We start from the raw sequence: 25,159 nt of genomic DNA, 5'->3' as shown, positions 1-25,159 counted from the left end.
TACAAAAATATCTCAATCTCTTTGCTAATAGTGGGGGAAAAGGTTTTCCTGGTGCTAGTATTTTTTTTGATTCCTCTTTGTGTTTCTGTAAATGAAGTAAACAGTGTAATAGTGAACAGATTAATATATCAAAACCAAGATAAAATAACTGCTTAGTACAATAATGAGACAAGATTTGCTTTTACTGTGAAAGTTTTGTTCAAGATAAGCTTGTGACTAGGAGCATGTAAAGTTTAATTCACTACAGTCTCATTTCACAAAAATCCATAATTGTTATGATTTCAGGTGACTAAGGATTCACATGTCTTATTTGCACTGAAGAATTAGGAAGAAGAAGCTGAAAAGGATGTAGAAGAACAAAACGAATATTGAGGGGGCGAGGGATTTGTTGAAATTCTATGTAAAGTTTTGGTAGTGGTGACATATATGAAAGAGAACCAGTATTTTTTATATTTATCAGGTAGCCCCTTGTTAAAATTTTGTAATACACCTCTGAGAAGAAATTCTGTGTGTCTGATAAAGAAGAATTTGAAATAAATGAAATGAAATAGTAAAATAAATTTAAAAATTGAAATCAAAAACAGTCAAGTTGGAAATTGAAATAAAAAAAGTCCATTGCGAAGAGTAAAGTTGAAGATGGAAAAGCAGGTGGTTCTGCCAAACATTTTAATTCTCTTTGCACAAGTTTTTAGCTATTTTGTTCAAATTTATTCTTAACACATAACACAATGCCAAAATATTACAAGAATTACACAATAATCCTTACACATTTTGCTGCATACTTCCATTAGCACTCTACTACTATTTGAATATTTTATTTCCATTCAGAAAAAATCAGTATTATGTTAGAGACACTAATGCACTTCAAATTCATAAGTTGTAAGTTCATAAAAATATATAGTTCTCAGTAGTTGCTTAAGGGTTATGCCGAATAGTTTCGTAAAAGCTCACCAAGATTTAACTAGTAGTTTACAGGCCAAGATTTTTTCGCACATTTCTCTAAGATTCGATAAAGAGAATTGTACATTGCTGTTCATGAAAAATACATCGTGTGCGAGTGATTATTTTTAAGTAAACCTGAACACATTCACAGTCACACAAAAAAAATACCGCGTGTGGAGTTATTTTGAATTTAAATTGTTATTTAAATATAACAGAAGTTTCTTTACCGTAAAATTTTTTATATTCTAGATTGTGAATTGGATAAAACCCTGAAGCATGTCTTTCAATCTAAAACGTTATTCGTAGTTTTTTTCTCTGATTTTCAGGGGAGTGAATAATGAAAATGATTTTCGAGTAGAAGATTTTACATCCTTGGCATCCTTGTGGCATCCTTGTTTTGATAGCCGGTTCCAGACCCCCCTTTCTCCTCCAGGTAATTTAATAGAACTCAATAGTTACATCTAGCAATGAACTTTTTTTAAATGCACGATTTTTACCAGTGAAACAACTGTTGGTAAATGTCTTTCAAAACGAGTTCACTATGACCAAGAAATATTTCTATTGTAGGAGTAAAAAGTGGACTGAATTTGGTATTGGTTAGCTCTGGCATAAAACGTTCTGCTACTTTGAAAACAAAATAAGAACAAAATTTTTTGCTTAGTCCGGAAGCGCTTCTTGTTTTGTGGAATTTTACCTATGAGTCCAATATTTGAAGACACTTGGAAAAAGCTCTCTAAAACAAGATATACGTTGAATAAGCAAAAACATTTACTTGTTCTAAGTACTTTAACGTTTTTTGGTACAGATGGTAATGAAATTTGAGTAAATGACTATTTTTTTATTTGTGAAAGAATCGTTGTTAATAGTCCGTTACAACAGGTCTTGCGCACAAAATATAAATATCTGAAAAACAATTTGATCGTCCTGAAAATATGTACTGTGTTGTAAAAGCTATCAAATTTCAAGCCACTTGGGGCAAGTGCTGGCCAACGCTAGGTCTTTAAAACTTGGAATTTTTTGCGTTTATGCTTTTAAAACCAATTATATTACTTCATTTCAAATGAATTTTATGCATTTTGGAAATTTGTGTTAGTTACTATGCCAAATAAGCAAGCCAATTCCCAAAGGTTTAAATATAGTAATAAAACTTAGTTTTTAAAAGCATAAACGCAGAAAAATCCAATTTTTAAAGATCAGTTGTTTGCCATAGTTTGCCCCAAATTGCTTGAAATTTGGTAGCTTTTACAACACTGTCCATATTTTGACTGAAAGTGATTAAATTGTTTTTTCGACTAGAATTTTTTGTGCGCAAGGTTTTGAAGGACTTTTAACATTGTTTATTTTCGTCACAGGTAAAAATCTTTCATTTTGTGGGTAGCCACTGTGCATGCGCATGCTATACTGAAAAAGTGTCCATCGGTTTGTTTGTTTGTCCTTATCCTCAGAAATAGTCGGAAGTACGAGCTATGACAAAGAGGGCCCAACCCAGTCTCTTCCTTAAATTAACTCTATACGCTAATTGTGAAAATATCCTCAAATTGACTCTATAAGTCAATTTGAAACGTCCATTCAAACAATAGGCCTGGTGACATGAGTTGCTCCTTTGCCAGTTGCCGAAATGAAAAAACCAAAAAACTTAGCGCGCGCCATTTTGTTTTGTAATAGGAGCGAAGACATTCTACAGATGCAAAACTTTTGTGCTGTCCAGACCACTGCGTCTATACATAGTTTTTTATATTTTTATACACATGTGACTGTGCTTTTAACACTTCAATGTACTCTTTTTATAATTGTGTCATATTTTACAAAAAAAATAGAAAAGGAAACAGCTTTATGTCATAAAATCATTTCATTTTCATTTTAGATCTTGATGCTATTCTTGAAAGCTGTCAGTCGGTTATTGGAGAAGTTGATACTGGGCCATTTGCTTGGCAAAAAAGAATGAAAAAAAAAAGAAGAAAATTGGTAAAGTATGAGGGAAAAAATATTCAATGTCACTGTATCATCATTTGCTCCTCCTTTATCTGCTATGAAGTGTTGTAGATGCAATGAAAATGAAGCTGTACTGATATGCAGACAATGTGGTGTGTTGAGGTATATTTGTCGAGAATGCGATGATGATGTCGATGAGAACAATCCTCTACATGATCGAGAAGTGTGGTTGTATGGTTATTTTCAATATATCAAGCCAACACAATCCATTTCATCTGATGGAAAGATTTGCAGCATTGGTAAGTATAATGTACATACTATTGAATTTTTTATAAATATTTTTTTTGTTGTGCCCGATGTGAGAGAAATGTTTTTCTGTGATGATGCTGTTGTCTTTGTAGATCGATCATGTTCCATCCTTTACCCATCATCATGTAAGTTGTGTAATGAACCTATCATCAAAACTACCAACAGCTCTCTTGTGATTATGATCACTTGTGAAGGTGAAAGTGTCCTTATGCAATTTTTTTACTGAGTCCAAATAGCAATTTTTGTTATATGGATGTACATATGATGCATCTTATTAAAATCGGATTTGTTAAGGGCTCAATATGTTAGTCGAATTTAGAAAAGTACATAGGCAGCAGGTTGGATTGTACACTAATTCATAAACTTTAGATTGAAACTAAAAACTTTAGATTGAAACTAATAACTTCAAATCATTGATGAAGTTGCTGGCTTCTTATTAAACACCAGGATTTGATTTCTTTGAAGCGCATATGTTCAGCACTGTACTGATTATTTTTGATTATATTTTGTCTTCAACAGGACGATTTGATCTTCATTGGTTCACTGTACATTGCTCATCTTGTCAATGGAAGTGGTCACCAATTTCTGTTGACAGTATAATTGAAAGTGGCTGGTGGCCTGGTAACCCTGACAATTTTCATTACATATTAATCAAGATGTCTTTAATTTGTGGGATGCATTTACAAAGAGGATGCCTGGGTCATCACAATCTGCTTTTGTAAGAAGTTTGGTAGATATTTCCAGCTCTAGAGGAAGGGTGATTAATTTTTATGCTATCTACATATCTTTGTTAGTGTGCTTTTTACTTTGTGTATATTTTTTGTCTTGCCATCCAAAAGCTACAAGACGTAAATCTTGGTTTCAAAATAATCCTTTATGATCATTTCTTTTTATGAATTTTGGTAAATTCTGGAAAGTCAAGGAAAATTTGTTTAAAATTTGTGTATGTTTGAAGTATGAGAACTATATTATAGTACAGTTAGGTTTTGCATAATCAACAAATGGTATATAATTGTGCTATGTGCTGACGTGGAACTGGTTTCACTAGGAAAATGTTATCAATCCAGTCACATTCAGAAAATCATTTGCTGAATGGAGCTATTGCCAACATTAAATTCACCTTCTTCATGAGCAGACATGGAAAAATTTCCCTCCTTGTAGTATTGATCAACATTTATGTCATGTTGATGGAAATCAAAAAGTGTACAGATTAAACTATATAGAGATATAACTAAAAGATATAACTATATAGATATAACTAGAAGTGTACCAAGGTTTGTGATATGGGATGGCGAATTCTCAAACTTGCAAAAAGGGAATTACCCTTTGTAAACAATTCAGATACTTTTATGTTTTAAAAAATTGAACCAATTTTAACAAATCCAAGAAAAAGACCTACTGCTCATGTTTGATTCTTTACCTGCATTGTTGGGTTTATGAGTGCTTGTGTACTAAATTGATACTTTACTTTTACCACAAACAATAGTTTTGTGGACTCTCATTTAAAAAGTCTTGGTTCAAAGTCAATTCAGGTAATGTGTTATGAAGTAGGATTGAAAGGTAGTAATCTATTATTAGGTTAAAGCATTCTTTATAGAATGAAGATAATTCTTGTGGTGACACCCATTGGAAAGCTGCAAAAATGGTCTCCAAATCAAAGAAAAACCAAGATGAGACTGGACTTGAAGTTGCTGGATGCAGGCACTTGATTGCTCAAGCTACTTTGAACATGTTCAGAGGTGAAATTTATGGCTGTGCTCACTACTTGCATATGAATTTTTTACAACCACATAAAGTTAAATATATGTGGGAAGATATTATATGCAAATATTGGCCTTGGGCTTTACGTGTTACATCGGAAGAAAATCAAAATGCTTTAAGAAATATTGCACCAGCACTGTCTATAATGCATGGGAAATCACACAGTTGGTCATGTCAGGTACGTTACATACGTAGGTTATGATTGTTTACTCAATAACTCGTAAGCTAAATACCACATACCCCGACGATAATGCTCTATTAAAGATGTTATGAGACAAAGCGTGCTTTTTAAAACTGTAATAATACTGTATTTCACGTAACTAAACCGTGGTTACATAAATCTGAAATGGGTTGTCTTGAATGGATGATTCTTTTCGCACTTTTTAGGTTATTTGGAGCGGAAGATGGCAAAGTGGTGCGGCAGCAACTTCTGGCGAAGAAGTTGAGCAAATAAATTCGTATTTATCAAGACTTGGCTCGACTACTAAAAATATGACGGCCTCCGGTGAGTATTATTTTCTGATCTGCATATCCACTCAGGTTTTTTGGTCGATAAAGTCCACGAACTAATGTGCACATTATTGGTTGTACGTATTAAGGACGAGAAGAACATCTGAACATCTTCTGAGTTGAAACAAGCGAAAAATTTTAAACTTGGCAAAATCACTTGTTATTCGAATGAAAAAGGTTACACGTTGTATATGTCTTCAGTTAATTGTCAAAATTATACTAGTGTGAGTCCATGAATCTAATGTGTGCTACTTACGTGTATAATATGAAATGAATTTACAGTTCATAGTTGTGTATAGGTCTTGTTTGAACCCAATACGTTTACTGCGCTAATATGAATATTTTTCACTGTTTTTCATTATGTGTACTTGTATTTCGAAGACCGAAAGGAAACTTTCATCTGCCAGGGACGATTTTGTAAAGTTAAGAAGCGAACTTAATGTCCAGGATTCAGACTTGGACGACTCGATAATGCAGTGGAAAGAAGTTCAACAATTTTCGAGAGGTAACATTGTTTACTTTCAAATATTTTTAGAAACAAGGTTTAGTATTGAACAGTTCTGTACTTATGGCTGATTTTTGTTCAAACATCATTTAAAACGAAACTATATGAAATAATTCTTGGCCTGGCTCAAATTTTTATGTTTGGCAATTGTTATTTTTAAAAATTCATTTTAACCACCGTAAAATATATAGCTAAACAGTATTGTATGGAGTGCTTAGTAATTACGTAGATAAATTAATATTTCTTATTGTTTGTCTAGAACAACAAATTGGAGTTTCTTCGTTGAAAGGTGTCGCCGAAGAGTTCTTCCTTTTGCATCAAACTGTTGAAAATGCTCAACATTTGGAGAATTTTGTAAGAGCCAACGATGATCAAACGCAGACATTATTGGGTGATAGGCGTTTCGTTCATGACGCTCAAAACAAAGTGAAACAACTTCAACGAAATGCATCAAGATTGCTGGAATAAAAAAAACAGCTTTTAGATAGACATGTGACAGAGGAGCAGCTTCATGAGCAAGGAAAGTCGCAGCTGGCAATAATCTCAGTAGCAAAGCTGCAGAAGAGATTAGAAATGTTGTATTTTTCAGTCACTAGACGCACAAAAGAACTAACTTCTCTTGTTGGTGAGTTTTGTTGGTTTTTTTCAATGCAAAATCTAACTCACTTAGATGATTACTCATGAGTAACTGTAAGCATTATTTTAAAGTTCGTTGCAAAATCTAAGTGAGTTAGATTTTAGATGTAGGCAGGGGCGGATCTAGAGTATGTCAAATCCGTCGCGCGACTGATGTTTGAAATTCAAAAATTACCTAATCATATTAATTAAAAATTCATTAATTATTCTTACTTTATTATCGCATTTACTTCGTGATAAAAATCCAGCTTTATTTATTATTGAAAACTAATGACTAATCCAATGAATATCTCCTTGGTAACCAGATCAGTTGAATTTTAATTGACCTGGAATAACCGACTGATAAGCGGGGTGGCTTGACTGGTTCGACTTATAAAGGAGTCTATGAACGCCAGAAACGCTATTTTGTTTGTCAATGGCCAGATCAGTGGACAGTCTGGAATAAGCTCGACCGATAATAGGGGTGGCCGGACCTATAAGTGAGTCCAATTGCTATCCTACAATTGGTTCATTTGAATTTTTGTCTTACTGTGATTGGTTTGACCGATTTCGACTGATAGCCAACTGAACTAACATAGTCAAGCTCAATGTCTGAATTGAATGTTTGATCGTTCATAGTAATTTCTGAAGCATGATAGAAACTAAACTACAATCAGATGGAATTTATGGAAATCTTTTACAAATTCATATGTTGACATGAATGCTGCTTTCCAAACTGGGAATTTTTTCAAGAGGGTGAAAAGTTTATGGATGAATTGTAAATGCTTGGCAAAGACGATCTCGTGAGCGACATTTCAGTCATTGATGTTCAAAAGAAGCCAACATTGTTTTGAGTTTTATCAGCAGAAATTTACATCGAAAATCGTAAGTAAAGGACAAGTGAAGTGTATGCATGAATGCAATATATCAAAGTCAATTTATGCGAGTGTGTGATGCGATTTATGTTAATATGGCGTATGGTAAGCAGATTGATGCTTCTAAAATTGTTGTTGCCGAAGGACTTTTATCTATGATTTCTTTAATGCTTGGGGAATCGTGGCCGTTATATGCCAGCGAAATCCTACATTTCTGCAAATATATTTCAATGGACAAAAAATCTGTAGCCATAAGGTGCCATACTATTATTTACTTTATCATAAACAAATGTTTGGGGCTTTTCAGTTTATGATCATTGATCATTCAATCATTGGACAGTTATACTACATATTGTTTAAGATTTGAGAAAACTAACATTGATTACATGAGAAGCTGTTTACTATAACCTGTGATTTTGAGTCTTATGATCCATGAAGCTTTTTATTTTGACAATTTGACTGGAATGGTATTAAACCTGAGTATTTCACATACATGAAATGTTGTCCCATGTCATATATTGTCCCCTTTTCTAACTGAACACCTCATGTAGAGATGTAATGGTGTGTTAATCTATGGCTCATACCAGATTGTTTGCCATAAATTCCAAAGGGCTATTGATGTATGAAAAGCATTTTCTATAAAGTAAAAATGTCTTCCTATGTATGCAGATAAACCTTGAAATTTGGCAAAACAGCAAAGTATTTTTCATGATCACTAGGTAATTTTTCTGATGATCAATATAATTTCTAAACTAAATTATTTTAGATTTAAATTTAAACAAGCTTTGATCATATGAAAAGATATTTATCATAACCAGTAAGCATGACACATAAACCATTTTTAACATTCGTGTAATTATATAATTAAAAACATGTTGGTTACATTCTGTTTGTATTTGATAATACAATGCTACTAGTGATTGCTATATAGCACACCTTGAAGAAGGTAATAGTCCAGTGAAATGGCTAATAAACATTTATGGCATTAAGCTAACCTTAACTGCAAATTTTCACTCTGATAATTTTTGCTTAATCTTTGGCAGAAAAAAATTTTGAGTTTTTCTCAAAGGGTGAATTTGCTGGCACTGATGTGGAGATGGGTAAAGAGTTACAATAAACTTGCATTGTTTGAAGTCTGAGCTTTTCTATATCTATGAACTGTCACTTGTAGTACCAAATTTCTAACTTAACTTATTACATAGAAGTTTGAATGGGGGTCTCTAGGGGGGTCTATGCCTGACAACTTGGTAAAAATTTTAAAGAATATATCTGTTTTTGAATAGCATTATTGTAAAATAAATTTATGTTCCTAGACATGCTAATGAGCCATATATTTGGCATGCTAATGAGCCTAAATATTTGGCAAAACATTCAAGTATTGTTCACTTTATTTTTTTTTTGAAAAAAAACGTAAGAAAAATGTGTTGTTTTTACGCAAAAACGATGCCCACAAAATACATTTTGTATTGCTCTAAAACGCTGAAAATGGCATTTTCAAGACTCTGAAATTCAAAATTTCTCAGGTGAGAATGCCTCAGACCCCCCCAGGTGCGGAGCGCCTCCGACGTTTTATGACGGATGTTTGAAAAATCCTAGATCCGCCCCTGGATGTAGGCGAAACAAAATGCAAAATATGGAAGAGTTTTATTTGAGATAAATTGTGCTTTATCTAAAAGTAAACGGGTAAATACCATCTACAACATCCTCGTAGAAATATGTAGACTTATATTTATGGGCCACCCTACATTTATTTTGTGCCAAATTATTTCAAAGCATTTTGCCAAATTGCTGTAAAATTGCGATTTGTCGTTGTTACGTATATTATACATGTACGTACTGTAGATTCTAGCAAACGAAGATCTTCCATGAGAAAGAAATGCGCTAAAGAGAAGTCCGAAATAAAATCCACCGTAGAAGAGTTAAATTGCCTCTCAAGTCTGTGTGGTCTTCCTATGATAAGTGCGGAAGAAGTCATGTCTGGAGATTTTGCTTGGTCGTTTAAACAGTGTGACATAGAAAGTACGACTTCACATGGTGTGTAAAAGAATAGCAAATATTGTTTTATGTATATTGGGACGTCCATGCTCGCTTTTATTTTCAACTATTTTACTTAACAATATTTGGATATACCTGTGCATTTCAAGGCACAAATTGTCGATAAGTCCATGTTAGTTAAAAGATTGGAAGAGGAAAAAGCACTTCTGAACATGGAGATGAAAAATTATATGATTTATTATTTGGAAAACGTTTTGCCTCTCCTTTGTGAAAGAAAAGAGAAGATTAAAGATAGGATAGGTATACAGATAAATGTTCGTATTAAGTTAAAACAAGCTTGAAGGTTGCGTATTTATATACAGTGGAATGTAATGTACATGCGTTTAACATATTTTGCAATTATTGTTTTAGTATTTACAAATAATGTTGATGAATCTGATGACTATTCGTTCCTTGAAACAGAGGTCAGATAAGTAGTGAAAATGACACCAATCTTTTAAAATACGAACATACTTATTGACATCATTACGTTTGTTTTCTAGAGCTTTCTTCTAGATGAATATAAACATCGCTATTGTGTGCGAAAAGACACAATGAAGACTCTGCTTGGTCGTTTCGCCATCACAAACAGCGGAATTGCATTTGCCAGAGTGCAGTTGAAAAAAGGTTTTCAATACTTTCACGACTTAGAACAGTCCATAGTCAACGTATACGGTAGTGACAGTGAATCAGACTGTAGCGGTGAAGATGACGTTCATGAAGATGTTGAAGAAAAAGATGCATATAATTCGTTGTATTTTGTTGCTGAAAGCTGTGCTATCATTATTTTTGTGTGCACTTTTTATAATTAGAAAATTATTCGCATGTTTCTCTTTTTGTAAATAAAATGTATGCACATGCACTTGAAAGTATATATATCTAAGAAGATACACGCATTTGTAGTTGTTCAGTGCAAACGGCCTATTTTGCAACAATCTATGATCTACAAATTGTCCTTTTTTGCAACACAAATTGTCTTTTTCTTGGATATTTAGATTTCTGATTCCTCTGTGATAGATTTATTGATTTAACTGTCGCTCATTCTCACTCATGTAACCCAAAAAGCTATGAATGGCTACCAGCCACTAGCTGGTATACTGGTTCAATTCCAGTACATACTTCTCAAGAAAATGGTTACTACGTACATATCTATATCTCAGACACCTGGATGTAATGAAGCCATTCACCTTTTGCAGCTGTTATAAGTTGTTTGTTAACAAAAGTGATTGAAAACATGTTTCATAAAGATTGTAGACATTTCTGTTTTAAATTTGGTTAATAAATTGTGCAATTAGTACTTTGACTCTATGAAAGCAGCCTTAACCGGTTTTTCTACGATGAATGGTAAGTAATACGTCACCAATTGCTTTATAGAACGTCAAGGTATGATGTGGGAATGCCGTATGCAGAAAAAGTCGTTTGATGTATGTTATAAACTGTATAATAAACACAATATTCTTGCTATACGTTATAATATAACTTTTGTGTTTACATTGTTTCTTCTTTTGTGTAACATACCGTCTATATAATAGCGGACAGTAAAAAATTAGGACGTCGTTGTGACGTTAGTGAAAACACATACTGTTTACAGCCTATGCATTGTGTATATAGTGTATATAGTGTATGCAGCGTATCTAGTGTGTTTCTTCAATATAGTGTGTATAACGTGCCTAGCCTACATAGTGTATATAGTTTGTATTGTGTATATAGTGTATATGGCTTGTATAGCCTATATAGTGTATATAATGTATATTACCTATGTAGTGTATATAGTGTATATACACAGTAAAAACAGATTGGTCAAAATGACCAATTTTTTTTGGTCACAACCAATTTTTAAATTGGTCAAACCTTTTTGACCATTAAAATATTGGTAATTTTAACCAAAAAAAAATTGGTAGCGGCACGTGCCTGACAGCCTGTTGCCGTTGTATGTAGTCGCAGGCGTGTTTCTAAACTTCTTGTGCTTTGTTGAAGTGCATTTTAAGTGTTTAAACTCTTCTATTGTGGGCAAAATGGAAATCAACAAACAATCATCTGTCGCTGACATTATTCCTTTTTTGAAAAAGAACAAATTGGATGAAATTGTCGAAGATTTTGAAGGTATTGTCTCATCCTGAAATGTAGGTCGCATGTGTGAGGGTTGTTGTCTCGTGCATAAATCTAGTGTTGAAAATAATTCAAAATTAGATTTATGGATGACTTGCCTTGTTTACGTTTTGCTAGCAGGCAAATTTGGTCGAGCGCTTTTAGAGAATAGCAACAGCAATAACGTAATTTCATTGACGTTTTGCTTCTTATATTTTTAAAGCTAATCAAGTCGACGGCGAGGATTTTTTCAATTTAGAACCACATGATATTTATCATATGATTCCTCGAATAAAACTTCGCAAGAAATTTACTTGTATTTGGAATGACGTTACTCAAAAGGTAAATTGAAGCCTTACAGGTTTTCTACATAAAATGGTTCAAAATACTTGGTTTGTTATTGGTTTGTTGATTATATTTTTTACTGCCATGTGCTTTGATTGTGTCGTTATAAAATCACCAGAAGTAAAATTTCAGGCTTCATCTATTAACAGGGGTCATCAGCTTCAACAAGACACTCTTGTGTCACTTCGAACAACATCAGAACCATCAACAAAGATGTGAATCCAGACATTCCGAGTAATTCAGCTGATCATCAAGAAAATCATGATGAGGTATCAAGCAACCCAGCTTGACTTGTTTGTGTTGTAATTGTGTGGATCCAGATGAACCATTGCTCCTATTTTGCCTGAAATAGCTTAAAAGCATTTAGTCTGCTTACTATATATTTTTTTGTTCCTCTATGCTTTAGTTATGTTGTATTATGTTTGATGAAGAGTCACTATAAGTAGAATTTATGATTCAATCCTCTATTAACAGGGCTTGTCAGAATCAGCTTCAACAGTGCACTTGCACATCTATTCAAGCCACATAAGAACCATCAACTTGGATGTAAATGAAGACATTGTTCTTAGTACTTCAGCTGATCATCAAAATGATGAGGTATGAAGGCTGAAGCCATTATTTGTATACAATATTTGTTCTAATGCTAGTTCATAAATATACAATGTTTGATGTTTGGCTCAGTTACATAGGAAATTTTCCTGTCTCAATTATTTTGTTATATAAAATCCATAAATTAACATTCTCTTTCCATGAATGGATGTAATTCCACTTTTCATTTTTGTTACTCATTGTGGAATTACATAAATTCCACAATAAATACAGTGTTGGAGTTTTGAAAATTTTGCTGCGTTATTTCTTTACTTCTTTATGTTGTATGTTAAGGTTGAATTTTACTATTTTTTAAGAACATTGGACCAGAGAGACATCTCAAGGACAATGTTCCAAGGAGTCCCTTGACAGCTAATGTGAACAATTCCAATTGGTTGTCCAAGTTTTGTTTGCCAACAAGAGTAAGTAGCATTAAAACTTAGTTTTTTTACACACTACAAGCTTAATATATGTTAATAAAGATTGCCATATCATATTAAACCATGCTGTTTGTGTGTAGTGGGAACCAGCAGTGGAGGAGGCATTAAAAAGGCAGGAACTAAATCCAAATGAAAAAAATGCATTAAACAGGCAATTAACTTCTTCAATTTTGGCACATACTGAATCGCCAACTGTTCATGAAAGAAAACACATTGCTCTTATATTAATTCAAAAGTATCCATTCTTAAAGGGATCATTTGGTTCTAGTCATGTAGGTTAAAAAAATCAATTATATTGCTGCATAATTCAGTTTCATAAAGTACTGTCATTGTTTTGTTTTTCCAGCAACTATGAGAAAACTAAATAGCAGACCGAGTCCTTAATCTGCGAAGAAGAGCATCCCGAGCTCAAAAGCGAAAGCGGCTTGAAGAAGGGGTCCTAATTCCAAAGGGAAAACCTGGTAGGAAAAGTAAGAAATCAGCTTGCAATTCTCTCCCATCTCTTCCAGAAGGTGAAACAGAAGCAGCTATTGTAATTCAACAAAAGCAGTTGGTTGAAATGTTTAATATTGGCTCACAAGACTTGAGCAAGATCAATGTGTTGATGAACAATACCTTTGCTCATCGGCGTAGAGACATTTTGGTGAACAATACAAGGGTTTGGAAGCTTCTGCATGACTACCCTTTTTTCAAACACACCAAGGGAGTTGAAGTAAGGTTTCATTTCTTTTTCTGATTTTTGAGTTTGTTTGAAGTATCAGGCATGTTAGCCTGATGAGAGGGTAATATTCATATGTGCATGGTATACTTTACTAGATTCTAGTACTACAAACAATTTTAATTCAACAGATTATATGTAGCATATGAATTTATGAATATGAGTTTTTTGCCAATTATTAATCTGCTGCTGTCCATGAGTATGTATGCTGTATCACAATTACTTAGAGAAAGATAATTAGTTTTTTGGTTTAATTTTTTCCAGCTGAAAGCAGAGTTAGGACGTATTTTGGAGAAGAGTGATGTTGTGCAAGACATGAAGGAACAATGGAATTTGCACAAATATAAAATGCTGTCTGCTATTAAAAAGACAAAGCAAAAGAATGTCAGCAGTATCCATGAAGAGCTGGAGGATTGTCCAGTTGAAGATGAGAAAGGTTGGTGTAAAAATCAATAAGTTAAAATCCCTATTTATACTGAAGTGTTAATGCTTTAGAGAGTGATAATGGTAATATATTCATTCTATGCTATGTTGATTATTTTAGAGGTCAAGAACCTGTGTATAATGGCATGTTTGTCTTATGTGTTAGATGACCAACACACCCATCGAGATATGAACAAAAAGCTATTTTGGGACATTGTTGATGTAAGAGTTGATATTGTCACAAATAATATTTTCTGCATAAATGTGTGAAAAAATTGATGAATAATTTTGTCTCTGTTGAAGGGTAAAAGCTTGGGGGAAGTTCAAGAAATCATTAACAATAGTTCGTCTCCTAGACTCCTACCAACAGGAACATTAAGAAACATTCATTCAATAATGTTGGTGGCTGAGGGGATGATTGTGGCAAAGCTGAAAACAGAAAACATTGTCAACGCAATTATTATTTTACTTAGTTCTTTTTATACTTTTAATGCTGAGTATCCTAAAGGCGTTAATGGACATGGCAAAAATGTATTTATTCTTTTAGAACATTTGCTTTTAAATTCGAATGGCAATTGTAAGGCTCAATTGCCAACTTTTGTCGATCATTTTATTTCTTCTATGAAGTAGAAAACTTTTGTAGTGTTAATTAATGGCATGTAGTAGAGGTTTTAAGTATTCTGTGTTTGCAAAAAATGTGCTATTTCTAATTGTGTGATTGATTTTCTTTAGCTTAGTTAAAAAGATCCTCTATATTGGTCAAATGGTCATGGATATGCACCTGAGAAAAATGCTTGTTTAATGGTAAAAACAACCAAATAAAATTGGTCAAATAAATTGGCAAATTTAACCATTTTTGTTTTTGGTATTTTTGACCAATTTAGGAATTGGTTGTTTTGACCAATTTAGGAATTGGTTGTTTTGACCTATAAAAATTGTTCTTCTCAGGTGCATTCAAATGACCAATTTTTTTTGGTCAATTTATTTTTACTGTGTAGCCTATATAGTGTATATAGTGTGTATAGCCTATATATTGCATACAGTGTGCATAGTATGCATAGCCTATATAACGTGTATTGCCTATACAGTGTATATAGTGTGTATAGTGTGCATAGCCTATATAACGTGTATTGCGTACACAGTGTATGTAGTATGTATAGTGTGCATAGCCTATATAACGTGTATTGCCAAAAATATTGTTTGTATAGTAAGAGTGTATCAAAAAAAGCATATTATGGTAAAAAGTTCTTCGTAACAAGACGCGCGCGGTACAGGGGTGCAGCCGGAAATGAAAGTTTCAAAATTGCAAAACGTTATAGCAGTGAAATATCTGCTGCTAAATGTCCTTCAAAACAGGCCTTGCGCACGAAAAATTTTCATTGAAAAGACAATTTAATTATCTTGATTCAAAATATGGAGGAGGTTGCGCAAGCTATCTTAATTGCAAGAAATTTGAGGGCAAGCGCTGGCCAACGCAGGATCTTTATAGCACTTGAATTTTCTTTGCTTTTTCGTATTTCACTACCTTTGGAATTGGCTTCTTAATCTCATATTGTACTTTATTCAAATTTGCAAATAAATCATTACCAGCTGTACCAGAAAACGTTAAAATACTCATGCGCGTCTTATTTTAGAGAAATTTTTCCAAGAGTCTACTTTTTTGATACACCTGGAATATAATTCGTTGGTTGTTAGCGTCTTAGTGTTTTTTCACGCAACAGTTGACGCTTTTTTTCAGAATTTATTATGCATCTCCATAGAAAGAATTTTAAATCATCATATTTTTGGGATTAATAGGTGAACAACACTTGAATAAAACCGCGTACGTGTATTACATAAATATTTTAGATAATAAATGAGCTCTAGTTGTTCTAAGCATATCGCAAATTTTATTTTCTTATGTATTTATTTTGGAATATTTTTTAATGCATTTATGAAAGAATGAGTGTATGATCTATGAAATAGAACATATACTTAACATTTATTCTATTGTTGTATTTTCCAATGAATGTTGTATTTTTCATACGTCAATTTTTACGTGAGAAAGTGCATCTCATTTCATTTGGTTATAAACTATATATCTATGTGACAACTAGCATTCAACTTATTGTTTTTGGAAATTTAACGTAATTTGTAACAGTGAAATCTTCACAATAATATCATCAGGCATTAAATATTTCACTATTGGCCGATTTCTAAAGGACATGACATAAGCATCCGCATAAACGTAAACTTAAAGGTATTTAGCTCAAAGAAGAACATATGAAGAATTGAATAAAAATTCCACGTCTTTATTCTTGTAAACATCTTAGTAAAAGAAACTAAAGTCTTTCCGCTCATGTTCATTCCACTGTTATAAAACAGTGGATAAACGTTTGGGCACGCTGCCTTACCCTACACTTTTCTTTCATCAAAATCACCATTTTCAATTCATTGATATACCGTGTGAAAACTTTAAGAAATAACTTACAAGAGAATCCTCAGCAGTACAAAAAGTGTGAAGTTCAAAGTAGTTATAAATGTCTTATTTCACGACTCGGAAATTTTTTATTTGGACGTCTTACGTGATATGACGCGAATAATATAAAATCTATTCTTTTTATAATACAATGACATCAAACAAAAATATTTCCACTCGAAGATCAGGCACAAAAATAGAAAATTTACTATAATATACATATACAAGGAAGTTTCTTTACGAAAACAATAAAATCCATAAAGGAAAAAAAATGCGGAAGATTTACGTAGTTATATATTGTGAGTAAAATCATCTGGTCCAGCAACAAACATTCTGTCAACTGGGCAAATGTAAGACTCGCCAGTTCTTACGACATCTTCGTCCAATGGACCAGGCAATGGGGGAGTAACTGTTTCCCCGGTACCACACTAGTAAAAAAGACAGATAGGTAGCCGGAAGTCACGGGCCGATTATGCACCTTCGACATTCCTGAGACACATCCAAAACCACACACTACACCATTCTCGTTGGCCAATGCTACAACAGTTCTTAAGTGTATATGAAACAATTTAAATTCAAGACATAGCCATTTGCTTCGTTGATCACTATTTATGACAGAAAAATATTGGTACGCATCATCGGCATGTACGTAGCTGCCAAAGAACCAAATCAAGTTTTAACATTTTAAAGCTGAAAGTAGTCATGTGTGTTTGGACATGCTTATTGCTGTGAAATGTGTTCAATGTTGATGACAAAATTAATTAACAAAAGATCGAACTTGTTTTGCGACAACCTAAAAACTTCTAAGAACCTAAAAAATCAACCTTTCTAATACTAACACCTATGTACACTATTCCTGACCTGTGCTAAATGTTGCTGTTGGGACAAATAGAGCCGTTGAAGGAGCTTGAAGAAGAGGAATAAGAGGTTGAAACAGATGAAGAATTGCTTATCGAGGTACATCCACTGGAAGAGGCCAGAGTGGGATTAGTGCTAAAAGAATCAGTGAAGACATTTGCATTGGTATTTGTAGCTGCAGAGAGGAAGGGAGATTCAAAAGTCGCGGAAATCGTATTAAAATGAAGATCTTTGCGTAAAGGAATGAATGTTGAAACAGCGCTACTAACTGGAAGAAAGGTTGTAACAGAGCTACAAAGAGTTACAGATGAAGATGCTGAAATAGAAGGGGAAACAGAAAACGACACGGAAGGGGAGGTAGAGGCAGGGAGAGTATTTGTAGATGAAAAATCTCTAGATTGATTACCTTCATTTCTATCTTGCCATAACTTCTTCATCCCTGTTTGAAACAAGTTTCTGGCTGATTTTCCAATTACACCATTGCTGCTAATAAAATCTGTAGCCAAGCCAGGAGTTGAAGCATAATCCCATACGGTTGGACCGCCAGTGGTTGATGAGTGATAATAAATTACCACAACATGATAGCCGTAGTTCTGATGAAGAGTCTGAGTCTACAAAAAAAGTCCAATTCCGAAACAAATCAAATTATACATTGATATTTTAACATCTGCTCCAATACCCTAAGATATATTAAAGAACACAAATCTAACCCTTTTCATCAGCAGCATTTTCTGTCTTGTCGTGGTCGAATATTGTGGTATTGAAACGGACGAGGGCGTCTTTGGAATGAGCTGTCCACAGTTGGAGCATCGCTTACATGCATTGCCCACCGCAGTAGAGCAATTTCTACATATTTTCTTTTGAGAGGTGGTCTAAAAAATTTCTAGTCCTCTATAACATAGAAGTGCACCACCAATTAGGTAAAAATTATTTTTTCCAGAAAATTACTGTACAAATCTTTCAGGCAATTGGATGTATTCCATAGGAAGCAATAATTGCATTTATACACGAATAATACAAAAAGTAATACTACAGACGTGAAGATACAAGACAAGCAGTAACAAGTCATGTAATTCCTTTACCACGGAAACTAATCATCGTACTAAAGTAAATGGTTTGAACCCGGGAGCATCGTTACATGTTTGTAGACGTAGATCGTCCAGGTCAGTAGAGTCCTGAGGACTGTAACGACACAACTCAAACGAGACCCAACACCATCACTAGTACGCAAACTTAACAGCAAGATCTTCTCTATGAGAAAATCTAACATTATATCTGAACGTATTTACTATCGACTCATATGTTCAGTACCACGACCACCCAGACTATACGGACTACCAAAACTTCACAAACCACAAATACCCATGCGACCAATTGTATCATTCTATGGTTCGCCTACCTACGTACTTGACTAACATACTGCAACCAGTTACAAACAAATCAAAACACAAGCTACAATCCACTGAAACTTTCATTAAAAAACTGTGCAATATACAAATACCGGACAAGTATATACTAGTGTCTTTTGATGTGAAATCACTGTTCGCCAGTATTCCACTTAATCTGGCACTTACTTGTACAAAAACCCTCATTACAAACACCACGGACGTACTGCCATTACCGACAGAAGACATTATGGAGTTACTGGAGCTCTGCCTCACCTCGACGTACTTCCAATACAAAGTAACACACTACAAACAATTACATGGGACAGCAATGGGCTCGCCCGTTTCTGTTGTAGTTGCTGAAATTGTAACTCTTCCTTTTCTCGACTGTTTGGTAAAACATGACAATCAAAAACTAGGAACAATAGTTTATCGCAAGCCAACACATATTGACCGACTACTAGACCAATCATCTTACAACCCTACATCAGACAAAGCCACCACAATCAGAACATTAACAAGACGTGCACAAATCATGTGTGATTCACCGGACGCGCTACAAAACGAAAACAACTATCTCAAACGTGTTTATGACAAAAACAACTATAACTCTGACTTTATCAAACGCAACACTTACAAACCCAACGAACCCAACGAAACGAACAACTCAGTGACAAAAGCAACGATACCTTACATCAAAGGTACGTCTGAGACTTACTCGCGTATCTTACGACCATACAACATACGTGTCGCACATAAACCAATCACAACGTTACGACAAGTACTAACGAACATAAAGGACAAAGAACAACCCAATGAACGACAAAGTGCAGTTTACAAAATAAACTGCTCCGACTGCCACGCCTCTTATATCGGGGAAACTGGCAGGAACTTAAACATAAGACTTACTGAGCACAAACGAGCTATTAAGAAACAAGACAAAACTAATCACATTGCCGAACATCACCGAATCACAAAGCAGAACATTGACTGGGACTCGGCAAAATGGATCTTTTACAGTACTGACTATAGACAACGGCTTACATTAGAAAGTTGGTATACCAACTTGGAAAAAAACCCCCTGAACAGATCACAGCAATTACCGGCACCTTACAAACGTCTTATTCACAATACAAACAAACGATCAACTAAAAACATTACAATGACAATTTACAGTTGACACCCACACATTACAACTAAAAACGTCACACCTAAATCACACATCACAACTAAAAATAAAATATTTCACTTCACACTAATTCACAATGACAATACACATTTCCTGTACACACAATACAATGACGTAAGAACCAGATAACAAATACGGCTAACCTGACGTTTACTCCTCATTTGACTCTGAAGATGACTACCGCTAAGGTTGTCGAAACGTCAGTCAACAACAACAAAAACTGTCCTTCTCAGGACTTTATTAACCTGGACGATCATCATTTACAAACATAGAACATAAACATTATAGCAACCCTTTTTTTTCTGTTGCTCCTGCGTGAATACAGCTTAACACTTGGATGGAACTAATTGTTGTTTTTCTTCGCACTCATTTTAGTCCATTTAGCCTCCTTATTTGCTCACGAGCTTCAATTTCCCAGAAGACACTACGCATGGCGCATGCGTGCTTCGTCATTAATAACAATCTCATTCCAGAATGAAACTCAATTCGTGTTTACATGAGATTAAAACTAAATTTCGACCCGGAATGAAAATAGAAATGAACTCGATCTCGATCGAGTTGTGACTCATTCCGGATTCATGTAAACGTACAATGAAGTGGAATGAGTTCATTCCGGATCGATCGTCATTCCAGATTCATGTAAACACTACCTTAGTCAAATAACTAAAATCAATTTTAAAATATTGGTGTAAATGATATTATATATACAATTTTATTTGATTTATGTTCATTTACCTACTTCATTTGCCCTATTTACTTTATAGGCTACTCACGTGTACGAATTGCGTACCTGTTTTAAAAATTTGTGTGCAAGCTGTACCAGAGTGTTGAAGTGCCTGAAATAACTAAACGTTTTTGATATATGTCAACATTTGACTTGTTTTAAAGAACTTTCTCCAACAGTCTACTTTTAATTATAATCATATATGACGACGTTTGAATAAGTAACTATTTAGTTGATTTTTTGAAGTTCAACTTGACATAACGACTCATTAAAGACTCATATGTCATATTATTTTAACCTATCTGTTTTATATGCGTTTTAGCTTTGTCAGCTTCATGTGGAAGCAATTTCAAAATTGCTTCTCAGCAGCATATAAAATACAAAATAAATCATTGACGTTCCAAGTTGCAAATTCTAACTGTCTTTCTATGCAGTGGCGTATAGCAATTTTTCGATTAGAAGCTCTGAATGCTATTCTCTCCTTGACTTTGGGGATAAGATTTGGCATTATTGTATCGGTGAAAAGATGACGATTATGGCAAATCGAAAATTTCAGTTTGGGTACAATTAATAGGTCCAACTTAGATTGTCAAACATTGGAATAAAGATCATGAGATGATAATTAAAAAAAATTTTGTATAAAAGTTTAATTTTTTCAATTATTTTTCAGTTGTTTAACATATAGGCAATCCATATAACGGCCAATTGTCTTATTGCCAATTTTGTCAATTTTGAACTAAAACTCCGCACTTTGCTCTCCCTACTCTGCACTCATCACTCCATCTTCATTATTCTAGACTTCTAAAATATTTCAAAAATTTCAGATTGCACAATTTGACTATTGCACAATAAACAGCAAATGCGGAAGTGGTGTTTGTAACAATATTATTTTGCATTAAGCAAAGCATTCAAGTAATTAAACTCGTTTAACATTTTGCAAAATTAGTCATTCAAGAACAATGTTTGCATCGAACTATCCAAATATGTATTGGCGACAACAAATAAAATGAAAGCAAGAAACAGGACATCATTGTTGATGCCCAACACTTCAAAAGAATTAAGGAAGTCAATAGTTCACCCGAACATTGAAACTGTAAGCAATGCCGTTGAACTTACAACGAAAGAAATCACCGAAAGAGCTGCGTTGTATAAAAATGAATTCAACCAAGAGGCGATACACGATCGAGTGCTTGTTTTGAAAGTAATGCCTGACGACTACGAAATGCAAGAATTAACCTTAAGGTTAGAACTTGGAAATAAAAGCAACGCCATTAACAATAAAAAAATTGTAGAAAACGATGCTTTTATTGAGACATCTAGTCGTGATTCATCGACTGTGAGTCAAAATATAGCGAATTTGTCAACCGACAACATTGACATTGTCGACAAGACAGAGGAAGTTAGTCATGCGGAGGGTCAAATCGACACAATAAATTGTTATCGCATATTTGTGCATTCTTCCTGGCTGACGTTAAACAGTCGTTTCTTTCGAAGTTTGTTGTTCGAATCGGGTATGACCGAGAGCAGTACTCGTGAGTTTAGCATGAAAATTACAATGTCCGATGAAGACGCGTTTTTATTGTTGTTAAAATCCATTTATGATCCGGAAGTCATGGACAACCTTCAAATTGCACAACTTGTAAATGTGTTGAGATTATCGGTGAAATACGACGTTCGATTTTCTACTATTAAGGCTAAGCGTGTCCTGGAAGCATCACCTCTAACGATTGAAGGGTGTGAGTTAATCATTCAGGCAAATTTTACTGATGCCATTCCAGATTTGGAGAGTGTAATGACCAATGTTGAGAAAATACTTCTTGGTGCATTTAAACCCCTAGACGAGACATGGGAATCCGAAAAGTTTTTGAGTCTATCCAAATACGCGCTCCGATTTCTCCTTGGAAGTGATAACCTCGTAGTCCAGTCGGAGAATACTGTATTTATAGCGTTGATGCACTGGATTGAGGTGAATGATGAACTATACGGCGATTTAAACAAACACTCTGATCTTCTTGGTCTTGTCCGCTACGAGTTAATGAAACCATCCTATATCCACGATGTTGTAAGAGATAACAAAATTGCAAACAAACTAGAAGGTTTTAAAGACTTTTATATAAAAGCATTGACTTTTCACGCAATGCCTGCTAAACGGCGAACTACTCCACGCTTTAAACGACAGTTTTGCTGTTCAAAATCTCCCACATTTACTTGGATTCTTTATGCAGACGCCAAGTTGTTTTCATTTACTGAAGATTTCTCAAAAAAATCGGCTAAATCGTCTTGTTTTTGGTACTATGGATTTAAAATGCGACTTCAATTGGATTTATGCCCAAATCAAGACGAAACTTTGCTGTATTTGGTCGTTGACAATCTTGCCGATGATGGCATTGTTGAAATTGTGTATGAAATGGACGTAAAATTTGGCGAAGGTCTGCACAAAAGTATTATGTCTGATTCGTACGTTTTTCAAGGAGACGCGAAAGCATCTGCTGTCGGAAATTATCCTTTTGATGAAAATTATTCTTTGAATGAAATCAAGGAAATCTTAACAGGAAGTTCATGTAATGTTGCTATTATATTTGAAATCACAATTGATAAAATAGTCAATGATTAATTACTGCATTAATCAAGTTTTAAGTCCAGCGTTGAACGCCAAAATGTCTTCAATTTTACCATCAAAACAGGGTATTCAAGTTCTTACATTAGTTGAATTGTTTAATAAATTTTTTTGGCAGCATATATATGTATATATCACTTCGAAAACGTACATCATGTAATTAAACAATACTAAAAAAAAACAAGGAAAATCAAATTATTATCTTTACAAAGGATTGTGTATTTCATTGAAGTCATTTCTACGAGTGAATCCCACTCAATTTAGTCCAGCTGACAATTATCCTGGCTCCAAATGATGTTCACATTGTGGGGGGTTTTAATGCTTATTTGGGAGTTTTAAGCTGGCGTTTGGTTGCGTATTTCTCGTATGTTTTCCAGTCATTTCTGATGTTAACAATGAGCTGTGCCAGTTGACAATTTTTTTAGAGCAAAAGATTACGAGTTATTGTTTTTGTGATTTATGAGCTGTACCACTAAGAAAACATACAAGAGCATTAAAAAACCTAGAACCTATTTTATATTTTTTGCAGTGCGTCAAACTGACTGACAAAAATATTAAACAATGTCCACTTCAACGCCTAGGTTACTTTGCTTTGCTATCAAAAGTTTGTAGAAGCACTTTTATGGTACTTTAAATTCAATCATGCTTGTATGTGTTTATTTTTTCAAATTAACCTAAAGTTCATAGCTACATTTGAATAAACTTAAAGAGTTTATATTTCAAGATGTTAATTCCCCGAGTTCGAGCAGTCACGGCAGGAGATACTGTTGTCGTTGGCTGCTTTAATGTCGACGTAAACATCTAATAACTTGTAACAATAAACGCACGTTCAAAAAATGCAACGATACTTCTTCCACTTATCTAAAAAAAGTATTATAAGTATCTCTAGTGTCTAATCACCATGAAAAATGTACTTCCAATTTTCAAGTTTTGTGGTAGCGTAACCAGTTCCATAAATATTTTGACATGCATGTATGAATATTAACTATTTCTTCAAAATTATCAGTGCTGGCAAAGTAGCGGTATTGTTTTATAAAAATGTATGGAAGCTTTGAAGTTTTTACTGATAAATTTAGAGCTCATTAGAATTTCTTGTTTCACAAACTTTTTACTTTATAGAATATTTAATGAGCAGGTTCTGTAATAGCTCAGGAAATTGTTGTGTGTGTTTAAACATATTAATGAAAAACCTCTGGTTCTACCTCACAAGAATTTATGCACTAATTTGTTTCGTATAACAAATGATGCTTCTGATACTTATCAAGTGAATATGTAATACGCTATTTTGTTGTCAAATCAAGTTTTTCCGTACAAACCCGAGTGTTCACCGTACGAATATAGTAGTATAGAGACTACCAGTTCTGGCGCAACCTCGGTCTGGGAGGCTGCGTACATAAATCTGAGCGCTCCAGCACTAGTTCGTTTACACATTACTTCGTACTGTGTATACTTGGGTCCCGACAAAAAATCGCACCAGTTCTGGCGCACCTCACACCTTAAGACCTAGTATACGCAAATCTAAGCACATAGTAAGCACATATATCGACACAAAAAGATCACTTTAGCCCATCGCTTAAATAATACAACACGGGCTTCCCGCCTCAACCACAGCCCGCTCGACCTGGTGGGTCACACTCCAGATAGGATCAGTCGTCCTACGTTGTTCGCCACCCTCGAGTTCGCCAGGCGCATACAAATACCGCAATATAACATCCGATGGCAAGCGTTGCTCATTTAAACCAACTGGACGAAGCGCCGGCTCAGCGGGTTTGGCCTTAACGCTCTTCTTCCGAATCGCAAGGTAGGGCTTTTCGCCCGTCAAACGAGCAGTTTCATTATTGAG

At 34.3% G+C, this 25,159-nt stretch overlaps 3 protein-coding genes and 1 long non-coding RNA gene across 6 annotated transcripts; all 4 read left to right on the top strand.

The window, feature by feature from the left end:
* Positions 1-202: 202 nt before the first annotated feature.
* On the top strand, positions 203-2,873 carry LOC124458139. The gene is made up of 3 exons (XR_006953030.1): positions 203-460; positions 1,269-1,375; positions 2,807-2,873. It is a non-coding gene; the product is annotated as an uncharacterized LOC124458139 (long non-coding RNA).
* A 1,793-nt stretch (positions 2,874-4,666) lies between these two features.
* Positions 4,667-5,572, top strand: LOC124458290. Its single transcript, XM_047008334.1, has 4 exons — positions 4,667-4,715; positions 4,781-5,122; positions 5,332-5,449; positions 5,544-5,572. The coding sequence occupies exons 2-4, from the start codon at positions 4,826-4,828 to the stop codon at positions 5,570-5,572; spliced, it is 444 nt and encodes a 147-aa protein (XP_046864290.1). The 5' UTR covers positions 4,667-4,715; positions 4,781-4,825.
* A 5,892-nt stretch (positions 5,573-11,464) lies between these two features.
* On the top strand, positions 11,465-14,795 carry LOC124458307. 3 transcript variants are annotated; one of them, XR_006953124.1, is made up of 8 exons: positions 11,465-11,586; positions 11,795-11,913; positions 12,066-12,185; positions 12,391-12,513; positions 12,822-12,926; positions 13,025-13,216; positions 13,291-13,656; positions 13,927-14,014. XR_006953124.1 is itself a non-coding variant. In XM_047008350.1 (7 exons), exons 1-7 carry the CDS (start codon positions 11,499-11,501, stop codon positions 14,713-14,715), a joined length of 1,050 nt encoding a protein of 349 aa, XP_046864306.1. In that variant the 5' UTR covers positions 11,465-11,498; the 3' UTR covers positions 14,716-14,795. The 3 variants fall into 3 exon arrangements, 2 of the variants coding, with proteins under 2 accessions (XP_046864306.1, XP_046864307.1); XM_047008350.1 differs by lacking the exons at positions 12,822-12,926; positions 13,025-13,216; positions 13,291-13,656 and adding exons at positions 14,207-14,307; positions 14,389-14,795 and having other exon boundaries at positions 13,927-14,098; XM_047008351.1 differs by lacking the exons at positions 12,822-12,926; positions 13,025-13,216; positions 13,291-13,656 and adding exons at positions 14,207-14,307; positions 14,389-14,795 and having other exon boundaries at positions 11,561-11,606; positions 13,927-14,098.
* Positions 14,796-21,560: 6,765 nt separating this feature from the next.
* Positions 21,561-23,527, top strand: LOC124458253. Its single transcript, XM_047008304.1, has one exon. The coding sequence runs from the start codon at positions 21,706-21,708 to the stop codon at positions 23,311-23,313; it is 1,608 nt and encodes a 535-aa protein (XP_046864260.1). The 5' UTR covers positions 21,561-21,705; the 3' UTR covers positions 23,314-23,527.
* The last annotated feature ends 1,632 nt before the right edge of the window (positions 23,528-25,159 follow it).

Source organism: Xenia sp. Carnegie-2017, unplaced genomic scaffold (assembly GCF_021976095.1).
Source record: "Xenia sp. Carnegie-2017 unplaced genomic scaffold, XeniaSp_v1 HiC_scaffold_6, whole genome shotgun sequence".
In the NCBI taxonomy this organism is placed as follows: Eukaryota; Metazoa; Cnidaria; class Anthozoa; order Malacalcyonacea; family Xeniidae; genus Xenia; species Xenia sp. Carnegie-2017.
This window is presented reverse-complemented; position numbering and strand designations above follow the sequence as displayed.